This window comes from Mustela lutreola, chromosome 7 (assembly GCF_030435805.1).
Source record: "Mustela lutreola isolate mMusLut2 chromosome 7, mMusLut2.pri, whole genome shotgun sequence".
NCBI classification, from domain to species: domain Eukaryota; kingdom Metazoa; phylum Chordata; class Mammalia; order Carnivora; family Mustelidae; genus Mustela; species Mustela lutreola.
The window spans coordinates 74,761,425-74,785,111 of record NC_081296.1 but is presented as its reverse complement, the minus strand read 5'-3'; the positions used below and the strand labels follow the sequence as shown (position 1 = coordinate 74,785,111).

General features: G+C 34.3%; 1 protein-coding gene across 5 annotated transcripts in view; it reads left to right on the top strand.

Annotated features, from left to right (window-relative positions):
• COPS2 (COP9 signalosome subunit 2) overlaps positions 1 to 22,437 on the top strand; it is a 30,097-nt gene extending 7,660 nt beyond the window's left edge. For 3 of the 5 annotated variants that reach the window (XM_059181498.1, XM_059181499.1, XM_059181500.1), the window contains 12 exons: positions 4,331 to 4,444; positions 5,124 to 5,201; positions 9,444 to 9,569; positions 11,786 to 11,896; positions 12,032 to 12,109; positions 13,532 to 13,706; positions 14,448 to 14,626; positions 14,735 to 14,787; positions 17,561 to 17,658; positions 19,024 to 19,106; positions 19,613 to 19,671; positions 20,325 to 22,437. In XM_059181498.1, coding sequence (XP_059037481.1) covers positions 4,331 to 4,444; positions 5,124 to 5,201; positions 9,444 to 9,569; positions 11,786 to 11,896; positions 12,032 to 12,109; positions 13,532 to 13,706; positions 14,448 to 14,626; positions 14,735 to 14,787; positions 17,561 to 17,658; positions 19,024 to 19,106; positions 19,613 to 19,671; positions 20,325 to 20,469 — 1,299 coding nt within the window. In that variant the 3' untranslated portion in view covers positions 20,470 to 22,437. The other 2 variants (XR_009355567.1, XM_059181501.1) reach the window with 2 other exon arrangements.
• Positions 22,438 to 23,687: the final 1,250 nt, after the last annotated feature.

Sequence of the window (23,687 nt, the reverse complement as noted above, 5' to 3'; positions counted from 1 at the left end):
ATTCTATCCTTCTCATCTGACATGAAGGAATTACGTTCAACAATATTTAATATTTTTATATTTATATTTATATATAGTCTCTATTTTCATTAACAGCAACTGTGTATATCCAAGTCATCAATAGTCATTAGAGATAACTTTAAGAATTTATTTATTTATTTATTTATTTGAGAGTGGGAAAAGGAGCATGAGCACGGGGAGGAGCTGAGGCAAAGGGACAAAAAGAATCTCAAGCAGATTCGGTGCTGAGTGCAGAGCTGATGCAAGGTTCATGACCTAAATCAAAACTGAGAGCTGGTCATTCAAAAGAGCTGAGCCATCCAGGCAACACAGTCATTAGTGATAACTTTTATTTCCCTTTATCCCATGCCCATGTTGTGGGTCTTTTTTATTTTACATCCCAAACGTCTCTTGACATATTCTGTACTTACTCTATATCCTTCCTTTTCTCCCTATTCTACTACTTGGAATCAACCTTCCATCATCTTTTAGCCAGACAGTCGTAAGATTATCCAGCGGGCTACTTCATTGCTACCAGATGACTCTTCCTCAAACACAATCTGATTATTTCCCCGTGAAATTATTTAGTGGCTCCACTTGATCTAAGCTCCCTGCTAGAATTCTGTTGTGGTGTTCCTCTGTCTGATAACTAGTTTCTCACTAGTTCTTTGTACACATCCTGTGCTTCAGCCCAGTCTGACTGTCCATGCTTCTTTGAATTATGCGGTATCATTTCAAGCTTCCATGCCTTTGCACACCTTAACTGCTTTGTTTCAGATGCCTTTCCTAATCCCCAGGCAACTCCTATTCATATTTTTAGACCTACTTCAGGTAACTTTTCCTTCTAATTCACTCCTTTTGTTTTTTAATTTAATTTTATTTCTTTTCAGTATTCCAGCATTCATTGTTTATGCACGACACCCAGTGCTCCGTGCAATACGTGCCCTCCACAATACCCACCACCAGCCTCACATAACCCCCACCTGCCTCCCCTCCAAAACCCTCAGTTTATTTCTCAGAGTCCACAGTCTCTCATGTTTGTCTCCCCCTCTGATTTCCCCCAACTCAGTTCTCTCCATCTCCCAGTGTCCTCTGTGTTATTTCTTGTGTTCCACAAGTAAGTGAAACCATGTGATAATTGACTCTCTTTGCTTGACTTATTTCACTGAGCATAATCTCTTCTAGTCCTGTCCATGATGATTCAAAAATTGGGTATTCATCCTTTCTGATAAAGACATATTCCATTGTATATATGGACCATATCTTCTTTATCCATTCGTCCATTGAAGGGCATCTGGGTTCTTTCCACAGTTTGGCAACTGTAGCCATTGTTGCTGTGAACATTGGGGTACAGGTGGCCCTTCTTTTCACATCTGTATCTTTGGGGTCAATACCCAGTAGTGCAATTGCAGGGTCATAGGGAAGCTCTATTTTTAATTTCTTAAGAAATCTCCACACTGTTTGCCAAAGTGGCTGCACCAACTTGTATTCCCACCAACAGTGTAAGAGGCTTCCCCTTTCTCCATATCCTCTCCAACACTTGTTATTTACTGTCTTGTTAATTTTGGCCATTCTAACTGGTGTAAAGTGTTATCTCAATATGTTTTTTATTTGCATCTCCCTGATGGCTAATGATGATGAGCATTTTTTCATGTGTCTGTTAGCCATTTGTATGTCTTCTTTGGAGAAGTGTCTGTTCCTGTCTTCTGCCCATTTTTTGATGTAATTCACTCCTTTCTTTGAGCTGCTGGTGTACCTAATATGTGTCTTTATTGTGTTAGAGCTTGCTGTTTCATTTGCATATCTGTCCCTGACCATGAGTAGCTTGATGGAAAGATTTAATTTGCATATGCAGGAGCAACACTTAATTGCTGGTATATGCTGAAGATCTTATCACTTAGTATCTAAATAGGTATCTAACAGTAGATCTCTAAACAACAGAATTATTCTAAAGATTTCTCAAAATATCTAATAACGAAGAAGAATTTTCTGTAGTACATAGCTTGTACTGATTCATTGAACTGCATATGACAGGGTAGTCATGTCACAGAGGCTGGTTCAAACCCTCTTGAGTATGCTGTTACAGATCATAACAAGGGACTGCCTGATTATAAGAATGCCAGTCAGGAACACCAGTTCTTATGTACTTAGACATTTTGGCAATACTATTTAAGAATTGAATTGAAGTTATGCAAAAAATGTTATACATTCCACTTCTTCATCCCTATGCACATGATTTATTTCCTTTAAGACAGGGCGCCTGGGTGGCTCGGTGGGTTAAAGCCCCTGCCTTAGGCTCAGGTCATAATCCCAGGGTCCTGGAATGGAGCCCCACATCGGGCTCTCTGCTCAGCAGGGAGCCTATTTCCTCCTCTCTCTACCTGCCTCTCTGCCTACTTGTGATCTCTGTCTGTGAAATAAATAAATAAAATCTTTAAAAAAAAATGATAACAGATAGTCTGTGGAGAGATGGAAGTGGCTTGATAGACTAGGGTGGTAGCAAAGGAGAGGGAGGAAAGTGCATGAATTTGAGACTTATGTTGAAGTTAGAATCAGTAAGGACTTTTTATGTTCCAACAATGTGACGGTGCTTTTAGTTCTTTAGTCACCTCCCATGATGCTGTTCTGTATTTACTGTTCTCTTTCCCCTCTCCTGTTTGCTCTAGCAGGCAGAACCCCCCATTTATCTTACAGAACCTAGCTCAGAAGCCTTTACTCTCACAGCATTATTTGATATATAGTTTGCTTGTTTATTAAGTCTTTATTAATTGCTTTTCTGGTTTGATCAGTTATAGTCAAAGCTAGCTTACAGGGTCAAGAAGTGAATGATTGATTATCAGATTTATTCATTACCCAGAATTTGATCTCATCCCAAAAAGAAGTATTACAGAGGATTTTCATGTTAAACAGAATTCCCAATCAAATCCAGAATACTGCATCTGTGCTTCATGACCTTACACAAGGAAATAATTGTCCTCTAGAGGGTGCACATTACAAAGCCTCTGTGGTCAGATAAAACTGGTTTTATACTAACATCAAACATCCTCCTCCATCTCTTATCACAGAAAAAACTCATCTTGTATTCATGTATTTTTGAGCTCTCTAGCACTGTACTCACTATGCTTTTTTTTCATTCTTTGGCGTTTATGAAATATTATAGATTTTTCATGAATATCTCTGAAAAAATTACTATTTGGATTTAGAAATAACTCTGTAATACTCTTCTTGTCTTTTTGTGATTACTTCCAGGTACCGTTCTTAATTTGACATTTTGCCTTTTGTAATGATTTGTAGCTGATGGAAATAATTTTGTGTCTTCCTAAAATAATGACTTTCAGTCTACTGAGCTATTTATGTTTTATAATCCTCATCATTAAGTTGAATATCTTTTGAACTGTTATAAACTATTTTAAATTCTTGTTTATACTGCTTCACAAAATAGTTCCTTTTTTTTTTTTAAGATTTTATTTATTTATTTGACAGAGAGAAATCACAAGTAGATGGAGAGGCAGGCAGAGAGAGAGAGAGGGAAGCAGGCTCCCTGCCGAGCAGAGAGCCCGATGCGGGACTCGATCCCAGGACCCTGAGATCATGACCCGAGCCGAAGGCAGCGGCTTAACCCACTGAGCCACCCAGGCGCCCCACAAAATAGTTCTTTATTCCAGTTTTTCTTTCTACTTATTGTTTCAGTACTAAGAACTGAATTTATGTGGTGAAAGTCAAATAAAATTGTTTAAATTCGGTTGCTCTTAATTTGATTTGTTATGAAGCTAGTTTTAAGTACATTAATATAATAATAGATATGTGGAGTGCACATAAAACAAGTATTCTTATTAACGTATCATTATATTTAGCAATAAACTGCTCTGCCACATATAGATGACCATCCTAGGTAGTCAAATCATATTAGAACAATGAAATATAGACTTAAGGAGTAGAGAAATTTAAATTACAGAACTTAAGATGAATAATTAGCTTTTATGTAGTAATTAACATTTATGGTGGTTTTTCTTGGGTTCTGTGACCACCAGAAAATTAACCACTGCAAAATTGGGTGTCACTAACGAGTATTTTGTACATTTTGCTTTTTTGTTAATTCTATGGAAATTGTAGTTTTGATCTGAAAGAAAGAAATTATTCCATTCTCCTCACTTGATTTTGGCTCTTTCACTTGTTTTTTAAATAATGATTAAGTATCAGTGGCATTCTACCTATGTGTATAAAGTTGTTTTGTATAAATGTATGGTTTTTCTATCTTAATAGTACTCACTTTTTAACAGGGCAGTGTGTTGAATTCTTTTTCATTTTAGTGTCTCTTTCTAACACACAGGAATACTCTGAAGATAGTAACTCCGAACCAAATGTGGATTTGGAAAATCAGTACTATAATTCCAAAGCGCTAAAAGAAGATGACCCAAAAGCAGCATTAAGCAGTTTTCAAAAGGTTCATATTTTTTTCTGATTGATTCTGTTTCTTAAAGTTTATTTTTTCAAATGATGTCTCAGAATTTTACCTCAGAAATGTGTTTTGGATACTAAGTGTTAGTCCTGTAAATAAGTTTGCATTTTGCAATACAGGCAGATACTTTAAAAGGGTATACTATTGTTTTTTCTAATCAAGCTATCTATAAAGCAGGACCGTTGTCCTGGAAAGCTAGTATGGTTCTGGCAGAAGGAAACGACCATGATGATCATAGGATAATACCTATTGGGATAATACCTATAGGATAATACTACAATTTTGTTCCTTTTTTGGAGGCCAGATCACACAGGTGTGGTTCCACTATTAAATAATGTGATTTCTTGATGACTAATAAACTTTTGGGTTGTTCTTACCAATGGATTATTCAGAGGGAGAAAAAGGATTTCTGGGATTGTAAAATAATTGAGCAGTAGTTCTTGTTTAATCTTTTGATGAAGAAACTTCAAAATAAGCTCACTTATCCTTAAGCATTTTAAGACACGTTTCTTTTTTAAAGCCTTTTAAAAATAGCATTGAGAAATGGAATTTTGGGGGAAGTGTTCGTCATACATTTGATGTAAAATTAATTCAAAACAGACATTGGTGTCTAGAAAATAACATTAGCATTAAGTTAGATGAAAAATGTCTTCTGTTTTTTTAGGTGTTGGAACTTGAAGGTGAAAAAGGAGAATGGGGATTTAAAGCACTGAAGCAAATGATTAAGATTAACTTCAAGTTGGTAAGATTTGTTTTGAGGGGAAATAAACTTATAATACAATAAATTCTGTGGGTAAAAACCTCATGGCAATAAAATGCCATTCTGTCTACTTCTTTAAGATAATTCTGGTGATAATATTTCTATACTTAAGCCTACTTTTCATTTGTGACTACAGTAATACTAAGTAAAAAAAAAATTGTACATAGGAGTCAAACTTTTCTGTTTTGAGAACTTTTCCTATAGATATATAGAGAGTATCTGGCTGCACTGTTAACAGAATGATTTTTCTGTAATAATGATTTTTCTGTAATAAACACAATAACACAAGTTATTGTGTTTATTTCGGAGTTTAAATACAGGGAGTTCCACTTCCAATGATAAGTATCCAAACTAGCATCATTCTTGACTCCTCTCTTTGTCTCTCTCCCCTCAAATAATCCATTGGTAAATTGAGGTGTCTTTAAATATCTTTAACATACATCTCATATATGAGTGCTACTTAACCATTTTTATGTCTGTTAGTCTAGTCCAGGCCAAATTCATCTCTTAACCTGGATTGTTTCAGTAGCTTCTTAACTGGTATCCTTCCTTCTATCCTGGCCTTATTAACAGTTTGTTCTCCACAAGCAGCAGAGTGATCCTTTTGGTTTTGTTTTTAGAGTGATCCTTTTAAAATGTTAAGTCAGATTATATCATTCCTTTGCTCTGAATCTTCTAATGGTTCCTACTCTCCTTAATAAAATTCAAATCCTTACCATAGCCTAGGAGGCCTTAAGTCTGCTTACCCTTTGCTACCTTTCTGATAACTATTTTCTGTTCTCTCCTTCACTGGGCTCCTTGCTGTCCTCATGTCATCCTAAGCATGCTGCTACTTGTAAACACTTGGATTTGCTGTTTCCTCTGCCCCAAATTCTCCTCTCGATTATCCATGTGACTCTTTTCTCATCATTTGATCGGATCTCTGTTCAGGGTCACCATATATCAAGATGGCCTTCCTCTAACTACCTTATATAAAATCACATCCTTCCCATCATCATTTATATTCATCTTACCCTGCTGTTTTTTTTCTTTTGACTGTATCACCCCTTGATCCATTTACTTATTGCCTTTCTGTTACCCTCATCCTCATAGGTTGTAAGCTCCATGGAGTTGGACTTTATTCCCTGTTCATATTCCTATCACCTGTAATAGTGGCTGGCATTCAGTAGGTGCTGAAATATGTTGTTGGCATTGTCATGACGTAGTACTCTCAAAGAATTGTTAGTCTTCAAGAGTGCAGGGTAGAGGTGGAGGGGAAAATAAATGGTAAGATGAGAGGAGTAGGGACAGATAGAACTTTAAAATCACTAAGGATAGGGGAATTTTTGAGAAAAAGATAAAGTGGAGCTTAGATAGCAGAGGTAAGCACTTGCTTCTATGGCAAATGGAAGGATAGGTGGCAGTCTATTACCACTTTTTTTTCTCTTATCTATATATTTCTCATATGTTTCCTCCCTCTCCCTATTAACCTCTCTATCCCGTATATTTGAATTTGAACTCCCTGAATTGACTGACTGTTACCTTTGTCTGGTTAACTTGCACTAATTTTCATCCTGTTCTTGACATACTCTTTGGCATCCTCACCTACCTTCAAAAGGACCCCTCCATGACATTTATAGAAACTATCCACAAAATATTTTTTTTTATTTTATTTATTTATTTTATAGAGAGAGATCACAATTAGGCAGAGAGGCAGGCAGAGAGAGGAGGAAGCAGGCTTCCTGCTGAGCAGAGAGCCCGATGCGGGACTCGATCCCAGGACCCTGAGATCATGACCTGAGCCGAAGGCAGCGGCTTAACCCACTGAGCCACCCAGGCGCCCCAATCAGCAAAATATTTTAGCTCATTCTTCCCCCAGAATATCAAGACTATTCAAAAAATGTTGGACATAAATTATATTTCGTATTGCATTTATATATAGTTAAAGGGAAAATGTCTGTCTTGAATTCACCCTTTCTAGTTCTGCTCTGATATTCTCAAAAAGAACCTCTCCGTTGCACAAAGAAAGCCTTTGTGCTTTCTTTCCATTAATTATTTGTGAAAATATTAAACACCTACTGTATTTAAATTAATCGCTTAGAAGGATGTGGGAGAAGCATCAGGTACCTCAAGGGACAGGGACTTTGACTAAACAATTTTAGTCTTGACTTGAACATTGGGCTTCAAGTCTTAAGATTTTATGATTTGAAATAATACCAAGACTATAGAAAACTGCTGTCTTAACATTACTAACAATGGTTTAGGTTTGGGGCCCATTTAAGTATATGCTGCCCATAAGACTTGATTTTACCATTTTACCCTGAGCCACGATGGGAAGTAAGTAAGGGAAAGCATTATTTGTAGTTAGTGTTACCTTGCCTTCCTTCCTTCACTGTTTTATTTGCTCAAACAGCTTCTGTGAATAGTAGTTTCAGCTTCTATCCCTCATTTTCTAGTTGGATTCAGAATAGGACCCATGTTGCTGTGTGAAGCTTTTGAGCAATGAAAAGTTGAAAGGGGGGGCACCTGGATGGCTCAGTGGGTTAAAGTCTCTTGGCTTTTGGAGAATTTTTTTTTTTTTAAGATTTTATTTATTTATTTGACAGAGAGAGATCACAAGTAGGCATAGAGGCAGGCAGAGAGAGAGAGAAGAGGAAGCAGGCTCCCTGCTGAGCAGAGTGCCCGATGCGGTACTCGATCCCAGGACCCTGAGATCATGACCCGAACCGAAGGCAGCGGCTTAAGCCACTGAGCCACCCAGGTGCCCCAAAGCCTCTTGGCTTTTGGCTCAGGTCATGGTCCCAGGGTCCTGGGATGGAGCACTGCATCAGGCTTTCTGCTCAAGCAGGGAGCCTGCTTCCCTCTCTCTATGCCTTCCCCTCTGCCTGCTTGTGATCTCTCTCTGTCAAATAAGTAAAATTTAAAAAAAAAAATTGAAAGGGTTTGTTATCAGCTGCTCTGTGTTCACCACTGTAATTTACCTAATCTTCCCTTAATCTTAAATACAGTAACAGAATTATTGAAAAATGAGCTTTCAGATTACTAGAGCATAAGAAAATGAATTCAAAACTAACTTTTTGCTAAAATCCTATTTCAGTATCCAAACACAATCTCAAAGTTAGGACAGTCCCATTTCTGATTTTCCTTTTGCCATAAGAAATGTTCTGTAACTTGGGTTTTAACAGTTCATTGATAGGACATTACCTATTATCTGCCCTTAAATGGTACTGGCATACTTGGAAATAAGGTAGTTTGACATGTATTGCTCAGGCTTTTCCCATTGCTCTGTCCATTTTTCCCCACTTATCCCAACTATTGTTTTCTTTTTTGTAACTCAGTTCTTGCTTAGATTTCAGGGAGTCTTCTCAGGTTCATAAATACACATACTCTATTAGTCAAGAAAAGCACTGTATCTACCAATGCTCCACCTCCCTGATAAAAGTAGAATAGAACCCAATAAAAAGAAGTATTAGTAGCAGTTGGAGATTGTGGGGACTGTGTGTGGATACAGGTTATCAGGTTAGACTCATAAATTGACTTATGTGCTATCCTTTGAGGGAGGATAGACCATCCACCAAAATACTTAAGTTTTAAAAATTTGGTAGTTCTTCATTTCTCAGACCTCTCCCGTTTCCTGGAATAACCACAGTAGTACAAATAGTCCTGCAATGGGATAGCACCATTAGCTACATCTACCATTGAATAGAGCCTTGGGTGGGAGGACTTTTCTTGATAGTGGGATGAGTACCTGGGCTTGAAAAGATTCCTTCAACTTCACATTTTATCACTGAGCCAACCAATAATAATAGGGAAAAAAGAAACATATCACTATTAGAGAGCTTTCCCATCAAGGGGTAAATCTTCAGGAGAGGATATAGCTGATATCTGCATAGTTGGTACCCAAGGCATTTGAAAAATTGGATTTATATTTTCTCATCTGTGAATATTTTAGTAGTTCTTAGGATTTCAGTAAATGTTTGTTATGCAATGAGACCAGTATCTGAAATTTTGAAAATCTGTAAATTGTACTTTTTCATAGGGTAACTTTGTAAATTTGGTTCATGTGTCAGTAATCTAGAAATTCCAAATTTAAGCTAAAATGTTTATGGTCTTTCTGTCATGCATACTTTCTCCATCATAAAACTTTATTTTTCAGTTACATAGTTGTGTGTGCTATAGTCTTAATCATGTAGCTGTTTCAGCACCTAAATACATATCTAATAATGCATTTTTCTTCTCTGACAGACAAACTTTCCAGAAATGATGAATAGATATAAGCAACTATTGACCTATATTCGGAGTGCAGTCACGAGAAATTATTCTGAAAAATCCATTAATTCTATTCTTGATTATATCTCCACTTCTAAACAGGTTAGATTCTGGTTTTTCCTCTTGGTATTTACCAATGTGTTATTACTTATGCTATTATAACAAACCTATCCAACTGTCTGAAGTTATTTATACTAAAGACTTTGTTCCCTTTTTTTTTTTTTCTTAATTAGGTCTAGAGATTTCTAGTTAAACAGTTACACCGGGCATTAATGTGCTTTTAAAAATAATAAATACTATTTTCTTAATTATAGTACTAATCATACAATATTAAAAGGCAATAACTAGCTAAGTGTCTTCAGAAACTATCTTGAGGTACATAATCTGCACACAACTTTTGCAGGTTTAAACTCCCATATAGTTACTACCATAGTTCGTTCCAATAAGCTCCATCATCACTTCCATTAGATTTGTGTAGATTTGATTAAAAGGTCCTTGAGAGGAGACCCTGTACTCATATTAGTAATTGGCATTCCTCAGTAGGTGTTTAGTAAATGCTTTTACAAAGAATGGATGGTTGTTAGATGATAAAATAAAGAAACTACAATGAAGCTTGGAAAGGATAGTGCTTTTGTTATTCTAGATTTTGGTTATTAAGAAAAGCAATGATTTTACTGTATTGCTAAGATAATTTTTAATTGGATTGCTGTTCATACTCTTTTAAGCAACATAACTTTCTTAAAACCATGATATTTTAGCATAAGAAGTCCTCTCATTTATTCTCCATTCATTTAGGATTTCTTAACATGTTTAATATTTTTCATGTTTATTATAAACAATGTTCATCTCAGAATCTCATTCTGTATTTTATACTAGATGTAATTTTTATTTCTTAAGGTAGTTTATTACTTTTACTCTTTTTATCTAAAATATATGTAAAGGAAATAGAGAAAAAAATAAACTTAAAACTGACCTTTGAACAACATGGGGGTTAGTGGTAGCCCTTCCCCTTTGCCCCCCTGCTGTGCAGTTGAGAATTTGTGGTATAACTACTGACTCCTCAAAAACTTAACTACTAGTAGCCTGCTGTTGACCAGAAGCTTTACCTATAACATAAACAATTGATTAACATATTTTGTATGTAATGTGTTCACTGTATTTTTATAATAAACTAGAGGGGGAAAAAGTGGTAGTGAGAAAATACATTTATAGTAGTGTACGGTACTTATCAGAAAAAATCCACGTATAAGTGGACCCACACAGTTCAAACATGTTATTCAAGCACCAACTGTATATGTTTTGTTAAAACATTAGCAAGTAATGGCACTATAGAGTTGTTACATATTGGGGGGCTTTTCTTATGTGGGGAAATATATTCTGAGTTTTATGAACAAGTGTCATCAAAACATTTTTTGTACACTATAAATGTTACACAAGGTGTTGGTGGGGGGGATTAATTTCAAACTTCAAGATTGTGTTTTGCTTTGTGCTCTTATATGTACGCTGTTTGTCTTTGAAAGTAAGAATAGATATCAGGTGGGCAGTACTCACTCAGTATGCCATCAGCAGTGATGAATAGATAGGCAGCCCTTTCTGAAAGTATTAAACTTTCCTGTTGGCATGGACCTCTTAGCTCTTGATTCTGTTAAATAGAGACCGAGAGAATCAGGTATTCAAACAAAGGCAGAGCCCAGTGTGGGGGGAAGAAGGTAGGTAAGGGAACTTATCACAATGCAAAATAGAATGATTTCTATGAAAAAATGTCACACCTAGATTGGTGAAGTGATGGTGTTTAGACACAGCTAAAATTGTGCTGGACTTACTCTCTACATAACTCTGCAGTTTACCAGTAACTTAAGAGCTATGCAGTTTGATTACTTGATTAATTACAGTTGTAGAAGAATTTTGGAGGGAAGCTTATTCTTTGTTTCTTTAGCTGCTTGCCTAGTGTTTGCCACATAGGTACCAAATGAGAGTTGCAAGAATAAGATACACAGTATTAATAACAGCACAACTAGTTAAAAGTGTATGTCATACATTTCCATCAATATAAAGAGTTACTAGATTGGGAAGGACAAATCATACTATTAGAGCATTGGGTTCTTTCTGGGTTTTACTTTCTAAAAACTCACATAAAAACAGATCTTGGCACTTTTTGTAAACTTGGTCTCTGTTTTGCTAAGGTTTTGTTAAATTAATAGACTGACAGAGACATTCAGAATCAGGGTATCTTATGTGTATTAAAGTTCAAAGATGCACTTTTAGTTTGTTCAAATTAACTTTATTAACAGGTACAAATTTGCTGTTTACAATTATAGAATTCTGATTTTTTATGTCAGATGGATTTACTGCAGGAATTCTATGAAACAACACTGGAAGCTTTGAAAGATGCTAAGAATGATAGACTGTGGTTTAAGACAAACACAAAGGTAACAATTACAATTACCTTTTTTTCTTTTTTTTTTTTTTTGAAGAATGGGAGGGCGTCCTTAATAAACTGTCCTAAAAATTCATGCCTTTTCCTGTTGAAATCTTTTAATTTTAATAAGTATGTTCTTTTACAGCTTGGGAAATTATATTTAGAACGAGAAGAATATGGAAAGCTTCAAAAAATTTTACGCCAGTTACATCAGTCTTGCCAGGTAGCGTTCTCTTGTTTTTTCTTAATATTTCTTCATAATACAAAAAGCATAAGAAAAAAATTATATTTGAAGCTTTTACTTAGGGATGTTTTTGTTCTGGATTCATCCTCAAAATAAAATTTGGCAAAAAAGACACCAAGAAGCTACTTTTTTCTGTGTATTACATTTCTTCCTGTTTAATTATTATTTTTGTGGAATGAGGCACAGGTATCCATAAACAAATAGGCTAGTCATTAATACTTAGTAAAAATTAGCCTTTCATATTTAGTTGTAGACCATGTGAAAATCGGAAAGAACATTAGAGACATGTAATAAAGATATTTCATATCTAGTCCATTAGGACTTCATATGATGCTAAAATGAAATATTCTGTGTCTGCACTAATATGATAGCACCAGCTACATGTCATCAGGCAGTTGAAATGTGTTTGAGTTTTTAATTTTACTTAATTTAAATTTGAATGGCCACATGATCGGGACAGTGCATCTCCATAACTTTTTAACTGCAGTTATAATTTTGTGTTTCCTTTTTTGTCTTGATCAATAAGTTATTTTAGTTTAGTTTAAAACTTAGTGGAAATACTGTTTTAAATGTTTTTAAACCTCTTCCTATGCTAGGTACTGTTTTAATTGTATATGTCATTTCTTTGAATGGGGAAAAAGTTGATCAGGAAAGTGTTCTAATCACCTGCATGTATTTTCATTTAATGACTAAATATAATTTTTTTGGAAGAACAAATAAATAATAAATTTTGGCTTTGTGTAAGGGCTTGATACTTATGATTATCTGCCTCTTACCTATATGCTATTTTTCATGGCATGTATTTTGTGGGCTTTTGGTTATTTTTCAAAGTTGAACTAAATGTTACCACCTTTGTTACTCCTTTGACATTGATCAGCAGAGTTAGTCACTTTCTCTTCCATTCTTCTGGGCACTTCAAATAGAATCATTATTATAATTTATCTGTTTACAGCTTAATCTTCTAGGTCGTGAACTTTTGGGGCCAGGAACATTAGCTTATTTAACTGTGTATTTCTCCATCTTAGACCTAGTGCCTGGCATTAGGAAGGCACTTGGAAGTGCTTTTTTGACCAAATCAGTGGATATAAAGCAGTTGTGAAGATTTGGGGAAGACCATAAAGAATCTCTTAGGTAGAAACAAACATCATAACATTTTATACATTAAAAAATTCTTCTGGTCACTTTTTCCTTATTGAATGACTAGAAAGTACAAAGGATGTGTGCATTCCTTTTTGGCTGTTAAAGGTAGTGTTCTTAATGTTCTAGATCTTAATTAAAATTTGTAGTGTGTGTTCACACAGAATTAGTATTAGAAACATAAGGATCTCACGCTAACTCAAATAAAAATTACTAGGTTGACTGAGTTCTATTTTAACTAAAGTTCATTATTTGCTTCCTTAGACTGATGATGGAGAGGATGACCTGAAAAAAGGTACACAGTTATTAGAAATATATGCTTTGGAAATTCAAATGTACACGGCACAGAAGAATAACAAAAAACTTAAAGCTCTCTATGAGCAGTCGCTTCACATCAAGTCCGCCATCCCTCATCCACTGATCATGGGAGTCATCAGAGGCAAGTTTTGTTTGGAGAAGGGTGGGCACTGTCACAGGAAGATACCAGGGTGTCACTGGATATGACTGAATGACTCTGAAGGCTTTTTCTGTTTTAGTGAAAATAAATGGCAAAGTAGTAAAATCAATGAAATGATGTAGTCTTGGAAAGAAATTAGAATTAGAAATTGAATTTTTTGTCTTATAAAATGTTACATCAGTGAACTACTTCAATAGAAAATTTACCGTCACATGTTCTATTCTCAAGACTTGGGGGTGGTTTGGAGAGGGGGGAAAACGTTCTGTTCTTGAATTGTAGTGATATACATAAAATTATTTTCTGCATCAACTAAGAATAAAAATTTGCAGATGCTTGTTTGATGTTTATAATGAAGGACTTGCTTTTTGGAATTAAAGTGAGTACTGGGGCACCTGTGTGACTTAGTTGATTAAGCATCTGACCCTTGATTTTGACTCAGGTCATGATCACATGATCACAAGGTTGTGAGATCAAGCCCTACATTCGGCTCCATGCTGAGAATGGATCCTGCTTGAGATTTTCTCTCTCTCCCTTTCTACCCCCACCCCCACCTACCAAAAAAAAAAAAAAATTAAAAAGTGAGTGCCTTGGGGCTAGTACAATTCAGTCTATGGAATTAAAAGACTGGAAAGCCACTATCATAGATTTCATTTTATTTTTATAAAGTGCTCAATCATACTATAGAACTGCAAATGCCCTTTTATCCTGTTTTTATTCTTATAGAATGTGGTGGTAAAATGCACTTGAGAGAAGGTGAATTTGAAAAGGCACACACTGATTTTTTTGAAGCCTTCAAGAATTATGACGAATCGGGAAGTCCAAGACGAACCACTTGCTTAAAATATTTGGTGTTAGCAAATATGCTAATGAAATCGGGAATAAATCCATTTGACTCACAAGAGGTATGTGTGTGTTCTAATTGTTCATTTCTGTCACCTGTCTTTTCTGGAAATAAATGTTATTCTTTCTCTGTACATATAGCATAGTTCATTTTTGTTTTTTTTCCTTAGGCCAAACCATACAAAAATGACCCAGAAATCCTAGCAATGACGAATTTAGTAAGGTAAGATTTTATATTTCGGTTAAGGTAAATTTCCTTAAAGCAATGAATTAGAGGGAAAAGAGGGAGAGAAATTTTGAGAATTCAGTTAATACACCAAATTTACTCTTTTGTATTTAGGTTAGAAATATTCCAAATTTTGAAGTTTTTATTTTTTTAAGTCATTTATTCTGTTTCTGTTAGTTCCAAGATTTTATATACTATTGATTTATGTAGTATAGTATTGGCTGCTTTTTTTTTTATTATCTACATGTTTGTGTGTGTGCTATTTTTCAGCAGAAGACTGATGGTAGATATCTTAAAACAATTTCACAGTGTTTGCTGTTTCTACCTCTCTTAATCCAAAATGAAATTATGAATTGGTCCACACAAATCAAAAATTTTCAGTAAGACAATGTCTTTACTCACATATTTTCTCAATTAACAAGGTTTAAAAAATCATTTAAAAAAAGTTTACCTTGGTTAATTTTCTGAGGTGAGGAGCAGAGGGGTCATACTGATAAGAAACCCAAGGATTTATTGATGACTTCGGTGGTATGATGGTTAGCAACTGAAAAATCTGCTATGATCAATTAAATAAGATACAGAAAATAAAGCGAAAAGCCTAGAAAAGAAGGCCTATTTTTGCCAAAGAAATCAGTGAGCAAGAAAAATTTTCCTCTGGGCTGGAATAAATGGAGCATAGGTTTTTTCAAGTCTTTTGTTGTAAATTGTGCTTGCCAAATCTACCAAAGCAGGAAGAATATTAGGGACATATAGTAGGGTGGGGTTTTTGCATATGTATGTGGATACTGGAAGTGATAAAGCATTCTTTTAATAGTCTTTTATGATCTAAAAGTACTGTTAGACTATAAATTATGAGTCACCCATATATAAATTTTATATACTTGGAGCAAATAGCTTATTACATGATACTGTTTGAGTTCCTATGTAAAATGTCTTCATTTACTTTGTTTTTATCTGGCTATAGGTTTTACAAATCACTAGGTTGATTTGTTTAAGGAAACTTTAATTTTAGCTGTAAAAAATAAGAATGATTTTATTTTAAGGGGACTAGGAATAGATAGGAGATAAGAACTCTGAATTGCAACATTAAAAAATCAGTTTCTTTGGGGCTCCTAGGTGGTTCAGTTAGTTAACAATGTCCAATTCTTGATTACAGCTCAGGTCTTGATCTCAGGGTTGAATTCAGGCCTCACGTTGGGTTCCATGCTGGGCGTGGAGCCTACTTTTAAAAAAATACCATATTCTTTTATTGTTTATTTCTTTGTTCTCAGTTTGTTGAATTAAATAGATTTTAGTTATGAAAGGAGATTTCTTATTCCTCAGCATTTGGCCACATTAACTAAAAGATGATTTGGTTAGAGATTCACTTCGTAATACTTTAGAAAAATGTTTATGAAGTTAAATTGTTGAGCAACAACTAAACTTTTAAAACTCTTAAAAATTGAAGGAGAGTTTTGCACTAGACATTAATATTTCATCTAAATTAAATTGGTTAAATACATTAAAATGGACTAAAGGGCTGATTTGTCAAATTTAAGTGGTAATAGCTATACTTAAATATTTGCTATATCATACAATTTACTCTACTGAAACCTCTGTATTGGAACTCAATTTATTTTAACAGTAAATTTCGACCCAAGCAAGTGGCTTGTGTTGTCCCACATTTTGTATATATATTTTTAAGTCACTTAAATAGTGGAAGAATGTCTCTCGGTTAAAATAGACACATGTGCAAGTGTTTCACTACTTGAATATATCCTCCTGTAGTATATTTTGCAATAATGTATTTGGGGTAGGTGAAAAAGTAATGCTTCCTAATTTTATCTTCCTAGTCAGTTGCCAGCAGACTAGAGGAAAATTATTCCTGTTGAAGCACTTGAATCACCTGCCCCTAACATGAAGTTACATTGGGACCCAACAGATGGAAGCACAGCAGAGGGCGTGCAGAATGGCTGATGATATGTCTTACATATAAAGCAGGCAGTGGTGCCATATCCAGAAGGTTGGCTTCTTCCTTCTCAGCACCTTTAGCAATCCCCATAGTGTCCTACAGAGTTATTTTAAGAGCAGATACTAGACACCTCAGAGAATTATGAACATAAATCAGCCTTTGGCCTTCTGCAGCAGTGTCCATCACATTTTCCTTTGTGTGTGTGTCCCATCTGGCACTAACTACCTGCCACTGATATTTCTGCTATATAACTCAGTGGGACTTTTAAGGCTAGAGAAAATTTAGAATCAAATGTTCCCTTTGCAGAGTTCTGGCAATTGCTGGTAGCTTTCTAGAAGATAAAAATTAGGAAGCTGCATTTCTGGATAATCTTCAGAGAGAATGTAGTATCTTATTTCAAAGACAAGGCCAAACTCCTCCATATAGTAGTATGTATGAAACCTAATTTCTTAGGGATTAAATGATAAATGCACAATTTAACTTGGAAGTATCAAGCATTAAACAGTTTTTAAATTTGTAAATTTTTAACAGTGTTAAGATTTTGAGATTTTAATGAATATATATAAATATAATATTTGACCCCAAAAGATTTATTTAATCTTTATAAAACCAAAAACATTAAAAAAGAAATTAATTTTATTTGCAGAAGGATGTGTGTATATAACTGATTTCTTTGACAAACTGTAATGTAATTTAGATTATTGCATATAAAAAACTATAACGTAACTTAGATTATTGCAAAAAAAATTAGGCTTTTGGATTATCTGAGTTAATACATGACTTCTCCGTGTTTGACAAGCTTTGTACTTTTCCTTTTAGTGCCTATCAGAATAATGACATCACTGAATTTGAAAAGATTCTGAAAACAAATCACAGCAACATCATGGATGATCCTTTCATTAGGGAACACATTGAAGGTATATTCTTTCTGCTAACTGAATTCAATTACCTTCTTTGCCACTGTCAATCAGTGTTTCTTGAGGGAGCGGCACGGAATTAAACCAGTTTTCCTCTGTGTATTGCCGAGTATAGAAATGTTTCTAAATGCGGTCATGGAATAGGATATTACTTAAAGTTAAAAAGCTGTTTTAAAGAAATCATCTACCAGTTCCCCGCTATTTATTAACATAATCAAATTCTTATATGATGTGCAATTCATTTAACGTGGCTGTCTGTCCTTTTTATTCTAATTTAGATATTGTTGCATGTTTATTACTAATACTTAGGTTCAAAGTTCATTTTTAAGATTTTTGGACAAGTAACAAAAACCTTAAAAATAGTCTGCTATAGATGATGCAGAGATGCATTACTTTGAAGGGTGGCTAATGTACCAGTAAGTGTATGAGATTTTTTAGTAAGTTTTGTTGGATTAACAAAGACAAAAATCATTCCTTGTTCTGGGGTCTCTTTTGTACCTCCAGTGTTCCCACCTGTTATGGAGCTATTTGAGGGTTTTTAAATGACCATTTGGAACAACTCATTCAAATACTTAAATTCCAGATGCATCAGGAAAATCCGAAGAATACTTTGGAAGTAATGTTCTTTTTTCCCCACCTTCCTTTCTCTTTCATTCAGCAGACATTTTAAAAGTTCTTGTATGAAGCTAGAGTGGTACTACACTTGGTGGATATAGAAAATTTTAGAAGCCTTATGCATGAACTCCAGTCTAGTTTTTTGTTGTTGTTGTTGTTGTTGTTGTTGTTTTAAGACGCTGGTCTATGAAGAAATGGGAGAAAATTGCACAATCATTGTATAAAATATAAATCATTGTATAAAATATAATACTTTAGATTTTGAGAGAACATAAAATAAGGCATGAATCAGAGCTTCCTGAAGGATGTTAACTATAAAGAAGAGATGAGCAGTGTAGAGTCTTATTGAAAAGGCAAAGGGTATTTTAGGTAGCATCACAACATAAGCAAAATCAGGGAGGAGGGAACAAGAAAAATTATGGGAAAGTCAGCCTCTAATTTACTGTACGTCTCTTGAACCCAAATATTTTTAGCTCCAAATACCTTATGTCTGGGGCACATGATTGGCTCAGTCAGTAGAGCATGTTACTCTTGATCTTGAGGTGAGGAGTTCGAGCCCCATGTTGGGCATAGAGCTTGCTTAAACCGAAAAAAAAAAACCCACAAATGCATTATGTCCTTGCCAGGCAGAAAGACTTTGAGAAAATAATTGATATAATTAATTAATTATTATTAATTAATTGATTTAGCAGTACATAATGTTTCATGCAGATATACAGACTTAAATTTATTTTCATTTTTGTCTTTCAGAGCTTTTGCGAAACATCAGAACACAAGTGCTCATAAAATTAATTAAGCCTTACACAAGAATACATATTCCTTTTATTTCTAAGGTACTTATATTCATGGATCTTAATACTAAATTTGTAGTTATAAATGCAATGTATTTAAAAGTTATTTTTGGTAACATTTGATACTGCATTTGCAAAATACAGCATAGCTTAGGGCTTTCCTTCTAACATAAATTATTCTGTGTTTTCTTGGAGTAAATTAACAGTAAAGAGAAATAAAGAATCATTACATTTCTTTTTAAAGATTCCTTCAGCCTCAAAGAACATTGTAGAAGACAGAGTAGTGAGTAAAATATGTAATTGATGTAGTGTTAACCCAACCACAATAAAATTGTGCTAAGAATATACTTTAAAGATTACAAAGTTAAATTTGGTCAGACCTGTGTCCTCAGAAATATTTTGAGATGATAATGAAATTTGTCTTAAATTTCTTCACACCAAATTTCCTTTAAGTGGTGGGAATGAATCTAAAGTCAGAATAATTATTCCTTATCATAAAGTATTTAAAGAAGTTAATTACTAGAATTATAATAAGTCTTTTGTCTTAGGAGTTAAACATAGATGTAGCTGATGTGGAGAGCTTGCTGGTGCAGTGCATATTGGATAAGTAAGTACTTGGCTGTTTCTTAACACAAAATGTTTAGGACCAAACATTTGAATACTGGAAGCAGAGGTAGCAGTGGAATTCTTGATTTTTCACAAAAAGCACCCTCTGGCTATAATTTTTTATTAAAAGAGATATATATGTATGCATGGTAGCTTTTTGTGGGTGAGTGAGCATATTAAGCCCTTGATCTCTGAAAAAGTTGTAAATGGTTTTCAGAAAGATTTCTCATTCTTTATGTGTCCCATATCCAGCTAGAGAATTATTTAATGAATAGGGGGTTGGTTTTGGGGTTTTGTTTTTTTTTTTTTCTGTTTTTAAAGTATAAGGTATGGTATGTCATAGTTCTAAAATTACATGTTTCTTAAAAGCAGTGTGGTATTCAAAGCTTCACAAGCTTACATTTGCCCGAGTAATTGGGTAAGTCTCTGCCTAGTGATTCTTTTAGTGAAATTGATAAAAGGTGGCTGAAATCCAGTTTCTGTGTAGAGTTTTAGTAAGGCAGTGAATGAAATAAGTAATCCTGAATTGGGTCACTAAGAGGCAGCAGTTTCTTCTTTTGCATTTATTGACTTTATACATATTTTATGAAACATTAGTCTAAAAATTACAGTCACTGAAAATGGTTTGTAGACATGTCTTTTATTTATTTCCAGCACTATTCATGGCCGAATTGATCAAGTCAACCAACTCCTTGAATTGGATCATCAGAAGAGGGGTGGTGCCCGATATACTGCATTAGATAAATGGACCAACCAACTAAATTCTCTCAACCAGGCTGTAGTCAGTAAACTGGCTTAACAGAGAACAAGCTTTCACAGACGTACTTAATGCAACAGTGCAGAGATGTAATCCTTAAAAGAACTGGGAATGGCAAAACTACTGTCGGTTGATGTGTCCTGAAAATTATTGGAGTTATGGCAGAAGTGCTTTTTTTGATCAACTGGTTTGTGTTTTGCTGCTGCATTTATCCCAAGAAAAAACAGCTTTAATCTCCAGAAGAAAACCAAAATGCCATGGGATTTATGCTGTATTGACATCTTGCCCTAAATATACAACATCATAGTAATTTGTCATGGGCAACATGACCAGAGAGAAGATTTTTGTCATGATTTTAAATACACTGACATGTTACTGTTGGTTAAATTTAAACATGTTTTACCTGCAGAAATTCTCTCACAAATAACCTGCAATAACTTGAAATGCATACCCTTTTGAACACTTCCTTTTCTCATGTATAAATTAAAATGTTTGCTGCATTTTGCAAAATGTCAATTCTCCAAAAATGTGTCCGTATATTTCTGTACCTGCAGTGTAGTAAAGGTTTAGATGAAACCCCATAATTATAGTGGCATACTGTCACTTAGGTTTCAAGCAGCAAAATAAACAGTGCAGCTCAGAAATTGTAGTTTGGTTCTTGATGTGTTTTTATTACATTTGGGGTTTTTGTTTTGTTTTTTAGTACCTTAGAAATTTCAAATTATTTTATCTTCAGTTAATGGTTTTAAAAAGCCTGGGAGCAAGTAAGTTCGTTATTTGCTTTCAGGTTTTTTAAAGTAGTCTTTATTGATAAAGTAAGGAGAACTAGTTTCTAACAAAACACTTGCATAGTACTTACTTTGACAGTGATGCTTTAAAGGAATAAAATTCTTTTTTTTTTTTTTTTGTAAGAATGATATTCCTTTTTAAAAATAAGTTCTAACTCTTAGAATGTTCACTTTAAACAAATATGCCAGAACATAGACAGCTAAATGAATGTTACCCTCTATAGTGATCATGCTGGAAAATTATTTTCTAATTCCAGCAATCTACCATTGCTCAAAACCTCTTGGGTTTTACTCTTTTAGAATTGCATTCAGAGCTAATTTAAGTCATACACACTATTAAGTTTATGACTCACATTAAGAAAACAAAAAGTATTATCAGGCTTGATTTTTTTTTTTTTTTATGGTTACCATCACTTGGCATCAAATGACTTTGGACAGTTTCCAAAAATTAATCTATCTTTGAGGTAATAGTAGAAAGGATGCAGCTAGCTTTGAAGGCAATCCCAAAAGGGTTTGAAAGGTATTTTGAGCAGTGGTAGCATAGGTAGGATAATGAACTATGGCCTTCCAAGGTGACCACCTAAAAGGAAGCATAGCTCATTTGAATGTATTGAGTTTTGGATGTATTTGTTTCATTTAAAAAAAAAAAAAATCACATTATTTTATAGTGTCAAAAGGAAGGACTAAGATTAAGATAATTTTTGGTTTTTCTATTGCTTGTCATTATGTAAAAAGAAGTGAGTGGCAGTTCAGAAGGAAGACTGTTGTAACTGAAGAATGACAACCAAGAATTTTTGATCATTAAAATCAGATTTTATAAACAGTGGAAGGAGCATGGACTTAAAACAAGGCATGCTTATTCGGTTTTGTCAAAATTTTACGAAAATATGTGATATATATTTATACTAAAACTATATAATCCTTAGATTTAGGAAAGCAATCAGTTAATGTCTTTAGCAGATTAAAGCAGTATTAAATACAGGTGCAACTTGGAAATTGTAGAAAACTGAAAGAAAACAGAAGACAAAATGTCTCTGGTAGGGAATAAAAAAGTTTAAGATATTATAAAATTATGTGTATTTTCTTCTCTTTTACATAAATCATTTGTGGAAAATGTGCTAAATTTTTTTTTACAGGAGTGATAATAATTAGGACTTATTTTTCAATATAATTTGGAGACCCTTTGTTACTCAAATAAAAATGACAAGTTTCTGTGCCTGTATTCAAATATGTATGCATGTCATAACTGTGGGGAAAGGCCCTGCTTAACTCAGAGTTGATGGAATTAGAATTTAAAGGATTTAAAGGATGTGATTTAACCTTTACATTCCAGCCTTTACAATGTCCAGTTCCCCTGTGATTTCTTTGCCCCATGGCAATAGTGCATCTTCCAGTTTTGAGAGGCAAAGCATGCACTTACTCTTTAGGAAACTGGGCTAAGCATATAACAGTATCCAAAGTTATACCATAATCTTTAATGTAATTATATGTATCATGTAGGCTTTGTTTAAATATTTCCTAAATATAAGTTCTTTTTTTAAAGTTATTTGCCACATTTATTTTAGGACATAGGTTTTTGATACATCTTAACAGTCTGATTAACTTAAAGCTATTTTTACTTTTTCCCATTAAACATGTTCTGTGTTCCTGGGCATCTTATAGAGTTGAAATTTTTTTGAGATTGCATTTCAGAATATAACTAAATTTAAGGGAAGTAAAAAGTTAATTGGCAAATTCTTAGCATTTTGAATTACTGATTAAATCTTTCTTTCTGTGAAAACAACAGTAACAAATACTTTACATCATATTGGGATGTGTTTATCTCCTTTCTCTTCTACCCCAAACCTGGAAACACTCACTCTACAGCAAATTCGGCTGCTGTTCAGCTGAGGGTAATAGGTAAATGTCTGCTGTAAGAGCTGGATTTCCACTACTCATTCCAGCTCTTATGTTGATTTTTTTTTTTTTTTTTTCTTTTTAAGTAATCTCTATGCCCGGTGTGGAGCTAGAAATCATGACTTGAGATCAAGATTTGCATGCTCTGCCAATTGATTCAGCCAGGCGCCTCTAACATAACTTTATTTTTTTTAAGATGAGATGAATACGTAGGTACTAAGAATTGTTTTCATTACATCAGTCCCTTTAACTAAAGATTGATAATTGTCCTTCAAGACTACAGAGGATCTGATGTCACATTGGGGTATAGTTTTAGTGCAGCTTGTTTTAAATGGGCTATACTGGGGGTCCTCTAGAATTTTTCATTACCTTGTGAGATAATGGTTTGTCAGACTGGAAAACAGCTCTTGATATTTAAAGTATCTATGATGGTAGAATTTTTTTTAATTTTCTTTTTTAATCAGTAGTCTTTATAATTATTCAGTAAACAATGGTAAGTAAACTTTCCTTTCAGGTGGAGTGAGGTTATCTAATAAGTATATAAAGCAGCTTATGTTGGTAAGGAACAATGGTCAG